Source organism: Octopus bimaculoides, chromosome 3 (genome assembly GCF_001194135.2).
Source record: "Octopus bimaculoides isolate UCB-OBI-ISO-001 chromosome 3, ASM119413v2, whole genome shotgun sequence".
Taxonomy (NCBI): Eukaryota; Metazoa; Mollusca; class Cephalopoda; order Octopoda; family Octopodidae; genus Octopus; species Octopus bimaculoides.
The window spans coordinates 164,793,537-164,799,625 of record NC_068983.1 but is presented as its reverse complement, the minus strand read 5'-3'; the positions used below and the strand labels follow the sequence as shown (position 1 = coordinate 164,799,625).

Sequence of the window (6,089 nt, the reverse complement as noted above, 5' to 3'; positions counted from 1 at the left end):
GAATGGAAATTTGAAAAGAAAAATATAATGATAACAACAACAATAATAATAATAATAATAATAATAATAATAATAATAATAATAATAATAATGATAATGATAATAATAATTATAATTACAGTATGCAATTAAAACTGATGATTCCATTAGATACAGTTTTCGTTTGCAGAATTTAAAAACTGGCATGATTTAAAATTATTTTTTGTATTATTTTTTGAAAATTTTTTTTTCGTTTTTATGTAATTTTATTTGTGCTTTAATTTTTTGTGGGGGAGGGGCATATTCTTTCTTCTTATGACGACGATATCTAGGCCACTAGATCAAAACTATACAATCTTACTTGGCGTGAGAGATTTTGGTTTGGCACACCAATCAATAATTCTGCTCAATCCTGGCATCAGGACACATCATTTCTACAAGCTTTCGTTATTTCTGTTAACAGAAACCTAATAACCAGTTTATAAATAATGTCCATGTTTTCGGTATAGCGGTCTCCCAGGGTAATCTTTATCGCCTCCAACAGGGGTTGTTCTGCAAGCTGGAAAGGAAGAGTAAACCAGTCAGAAGTGAATATCATTTATGTCAGTCCTTCAAGAAAAGAAAAGTTTTCAGCATATTCAGATTCACTCATGTACTTGCTCTTTCACACAGACACACACACGCACGCATGCACGCGCGCACTTGCATCGTAGACTAACCAAAATATCTAGATTGCACCATAAACCATAGGACCAGTAAGACGGCAACGTTTACCCGTTTATTCTCGAAAACCTGGATTATTATTAATCAGAGATATATATAACATCTTGCACACATACAGATCTATACTGTACTTAATTTTCAACAATGCTCAGGTTTATCGACGACAACGTGGAATTTTCTCAGTGAACAGGTCGCAGTCTCAAAGAGACGAAAATATTTTGGCAAATCAAATTAAAATGTTGAAGTAAATCTAACGGTTTTTGCATGTTTTTAAATGGCTTGGAAACACCTTCCACGCTGCAATTGCTTTTGTTCCAGCACACGATCAGGTCACTTGCTATGCAAGTACATCTCCGTAATATATATATATATATATATATATATATAGAGATATATATATATATATAGGACCATCAGTCAGTTGTCATAATAATATTTAGAGTTTCAAATACCATAACTGAGACCTTCTAGGCATTTTTCATCAGTTATTAAGACAATAACGCTATCTTAATAACTGATGAATATACCTAGAAGCTCTCAGCTATGGTATTTGAAACTCTGAGTATTATTATGACAACTTACTGATTGTCCTGTATTATATATTTATCGATAACTTCTGCTATTTACATAATATCGGGCTCTCATTCATTCTTTTGGCATATTATTCTTATTATCATTATTATGATTAATATATATATATATATATATATATATATATAGGGAATACAAGCAGATTAATCCGAGCTGGATTTTCAGTCAGCATTTCTGCAAATTGCAAAATCATTTATATTTTTAATCAAATGAGAACAAAAACCAAGAACTACCAGGTATTGTCGAAACGCACGTAACTAAGGAATAAATGTAATAGCAAAAGTTTAATACATGGATTTATGTAAATACTACATTACATCATTAGACACAATTTTATCTGACCCCTCCCTTTCCCTCTCACTCTATCTATCTATCTATCTATCTACCTGTCTGTCTGTCTGTCTATCTGTCTGTCTGTCTGTCTGTCTGTCTGTCTATCTATCTATCTATCTATCTATCTATCTATCTATCTATCTATCTATCTGTTGGTATTTCTTAGAGGAATTGAAGAAAAGTTAGAAACTTCGTCCTATTAGTTTAGACAGTTGTACTGGCCAGTCTGTAAATTTGCTCATTAAATTGGGTCTATCAGTAAAAATGTCATTCTTGGAAGGGACGTGGATACTATCTGCTGATGTTGTTAGGGTCTGTATTGCATGGTTGTTGGATGATGTAGTATTGTGGTACATAATTTATTGATTATTCTTTCGCGAACGTTTCCTGTTATTTCAAAATAAGGTTGAAAAACGCAGTGTAAGCATATCATTGATCTCAGTTTGGAGGTCAGTATATAGATTTTGTCACCGACAGTAGTTTGTTTGGTCACTTTAGAATATATTTCAACCAGTTTCTTAGATTTTAACATATACCATGTATTTCATTAAAATGTTATCTGCAAGCTGGTAGACATATTAATCTAGATATCATTTAGGAAATTTCCCAATTCAATTGACCATCCGATCTAACGAAAGATCTGTTTCCGCATTCATATACTCACATGTAAAAAAGCAAACCTTCCTTTCCTGTAACACTAATCTCTGTTCGTCTAACTTAACGATGAGTTCTTTTAGACGTTCCAGTTTGTTATTCTCTCTCTCTCTCTCTCTCTCTCTCTCTCTCTCTCTCTCTCTCTCTCCTCTCACTCACTCAATCTCTCACTCGTCCTTTATCCATACTTAAGCGACATCTGTTCTTTCTTCTTCTAGTTTGCTTTAAACTCCGACTAAAGAAAAAAAATTAATGTTTTTTATTAACCATTTCGTTGAATTTATTATTGCGTTTACCAATTTAAAGATGGAAATTGCTCAATAGGCGTCTTATACAGACAATGTTTAGGAACATCTTATTTGCTTTCACTAGACTTGAAAGAGTTATTTTTAGATCTGTGACGAACCACAATAAATGGTTTCCTGTTTATTACTTTGTCAGATTACGATCCATTTTGCCTGCGATTTTATCTTTTTTTTTACAAGCAACGGTGTTAATGTATACTTATGTAAGGCGGCGAACTGGCAGAAACGTTAGCAGGCCGAGCTAAAGGCTTAGCGGTATTTCGTCTGTCTTTACGTTCTGAGTTCAAATTCCGCTGAGGTCGACTTTGCCTTTCATCCTTTCGGGGTCGATAAATTAAGTACCAGTTACGAACTGGGTTAATCCCTTTGTCTGTCCTTGTTTGTCCCCTCTATGTTTAGCCCCTTGTGGGCAATAAAGAAATAAGAAACGTTAGCAGGCCGGGCGAAATGTTTAGCGGTATTTCGACTGTCTTTACGTTCTGAGATCAAATTCGGCCGAGGGCGACTTTGCCTTTCATCCATTCGGGGTCGATAAATTAAGTACCAGTTGCATACTGGGGTCAATCTAATCGACTGCCCCCCTCCCCAGAAATTTCGGTCCTTGTGCCTAGAGTAGAAAAGAATCGTTAGCTCGCTGGTTGAAATGCTTAGCAGTATTTCGTCCGTCTTTACATTCCGAGATCAAATTCCACCGAAGTCGACTTTGCCTTTCGTCTTTTCGAGGTCGATAAAATAAGTACCAGCTGTAATCGACTTACCCCTTCCGTTGAACTTGCTGGCCCTGTGCCAAAATATAAAATCAATTATCTATGTGTGTGCGTGTGTTGTGCGTACGTGTGTGTGTGTGTGTGTGTGTGTGTGTGTGTGTGTGTGTGTGTGTGTGTGTGTGTTAGGCAGCATTTGTTATTGAAGCATGTATATTTTGCACAGCGAGCCATGATGTGTGAAAAAAAACTAAAGAAAAATGAAGAATGATATCAGCTGTGTAGGAATGAATGTTCTTAGAAATGTCAGCGTGAAGGTCATTCGTGTAGAGAATGAAAAGATGGGATATTTATTAGCTAATCATAGAGCTTAGCAGATTTGCCGGTTTGCGGATTGAAGAGAGTCTATAAGAGTATGCTTCAAACATAGAACAGCAAAAAAGATGTAGAAGATAAAATATTTAGAGTTTGCGTGGGCGGTCAATTTTCGAGCGGCAGCATTTACATCTCATGCGAGAATATTAATTGTTGCTTAAACACATAGAAGAGCAAGTCTCTTAAATCTGGCTTTATAAAATCCGTCCTGGTTATTATTATAAGACGAAAGAAAGATACAAGAGATGAGGGAACCATTTGCTTGCGGACGCTCGGAACCAGTTTTCAGGTATTGGAATTATGGACAATAATTAGGTAGTTTCATAAAGTCTTGGGAATAGAGGCATTCTTTTTTATTGTTTCAATTATATTTCTGTGGATGGCTGCATTACAATACTTAGTTCCACATTCCTCGATTATTAATCCAGCCACCGAAGTAATTAGTTTTGTTATTATTCAGTTTCCTAAATCGATCAAATACATACACCATGCGTAGATATCGACTGTGAGCAATTGGCTGACCGCCGCGCTTTTCAATTATTATTGTTGTTAAAGCAAACGACTACTACTACTACTACTACTACTACTACTACTACTACTACTACTACTACTACTGCTGCTGCTGCTGCTGTTGCTGCTGCTGCTGCTGCTACTACTACTACTACTACTACTACTACTACTACTACTACTACTACTACTACTACTACTACTACTACTCACTTTTGACAGGGTCGATTGCTCTGAAGAAAAGCAAGCCAAATGTTCAAATCCCGGAGTAGTTTTGTTCGTGCACCGGTTGTGGGATATAAAGCTGCCCCATTCGGAATAAGATTTCCCAGCACACATTCACACTGTGAGAGAAGAAACACACAGCTTTACATGTAGCGGACTGTACAATAATTGTAGAGAAACGTCAACAGTTTGCTCAGACAGAATTTTATATATTTGGCTATATGAACAGCCCCATTGCAAAACAGCTTTAGATGGGCATCACTTGAGGGGAAAAGAGAGAGAGGAACACTGAAAAATGCATGAGAGAGTATCATATCACGTGGCCGGATGTAGAGGAAACTGCAACCAGCGGAAACTAGCGGGGTCAAATTGGTGCCGAAAGTTTTAGGCAACACACAAGGAACTGATTCTGAGATCGAGAACTCTGTTGTGGCCATCGGGTGAATCTGCGAGGTGAGAATTATCAAACGGATAACAAAACAAGAATGGCAAAGGCCTGCTATAAGATTTCTGATTGCGCATTGGTGTTTGAAGAGAGAAGCCTGGTTTGAATAGAAATATTGCTATATGGGAATTATCGTTCCATAAGAGAGGACCTCGGGCTATATAACAATAATAGCTGCTACTGCTACCCCTACCACTACTACTACTACTACTACTACCATCACAACTGCCAATACCACCACCACCACCACCACCACCACCACCACCATTACTAACTTATATTTTCATCTTTTACTTATTTCAGTCAATAGACTGGGGCCATGCTGTGGCATCGCCTTCAAGAATTTTTAGTCGAACAAATCAACCCTAGTAACTCTTTAAAGCCTGGCACTTATTGTATCGGTCAGTTTTGCCGAATCGCTAAGTTACGGTGACATAAATAAGCCAACACCGTTTGTCAAACTGTAATGCAGGGCAAACACAGGCACAAAGGCACACACATACATGCACGCGCGCATATATGCATAAATATATAATAATAATAATAATAATAATTATTATTATTATTATTACGCTTATCGAAGGTGCCGTGTAGTAGGACTGAACCCGGAGCCATGTGTTTAGGAAGCAGGCACACCTGCGCCAGTAATATGTTTTGTTAAACTTCGAGGAAGACACGTCTACCTCATCTACTTGTTCCAAACACCGTTTGCAATCAAGCACCATCCGTTTGAAGTATGACGTGTGTAATACTTTGTCATCTGTAATGATTTCCACTGTCTTCTTCTTCTTTCTCCACCTTCTTCTTCTCCTCCACTTCCTCCACTTCCTCCTCCTCCTCCTTCCACTCGCCACTTGAAATAGCGGACGATGTCTGAAGATATATCATTATATTTCTGTCCTCATTTTCTTAATCTTTTAAGAAAATTCTTTGAACTATCTTCAAGAGAACCAGCAGAAAACGTGGCTGTAGAAAACAGTTTGAGCAGACGTATTTCTAGCAAAGATGCTATTTAATAATCGACTAGAAAATGCGTCGCTAATTTAGATCTCAATTCCATTCACACTCCTTTCTTCTTCTTCTTCTTCTTGTTCTTCTTGTTCTTGTTCTTGTTCTTGTTCTTGTTCTTCCTCCTCCTCCTCCTCCTCCTCTTGCTGTTCTTACTATTTTTCATCTTCTTCCTCTTTTCTTCTTTTTTCTTTTTCTTCTTCTTCTTCTTCTCTTCCCCCTCCTCCTCCCCTCCTCCTC

At 37.1% G+C, this 6,089-nt stretch overlaps 1 protein-coding gene across 1 annotated transcript in view; it reads right to left on the bottom strand.

The window, feature by feature from the left end:
* Positions 1–14: 14 nt before the first annotated feature.
* Positions 15–6,089, bottom strand: part of LOC106880256 (neuroglobin) — a 126,011-nt gene continuing 119,936 nt past the window's right edge. The window contains exon 3 of the mRNA XM_014930122.2: positions 15–538. Within this exon, the coding sequence (XP_014785608.1) occupies positions 398–538 (141 nt within the window). The 3' untranslated portion in view covers positions 15–397. The remainder of the gene's footprint in view (positions 539–6,089) is intronic.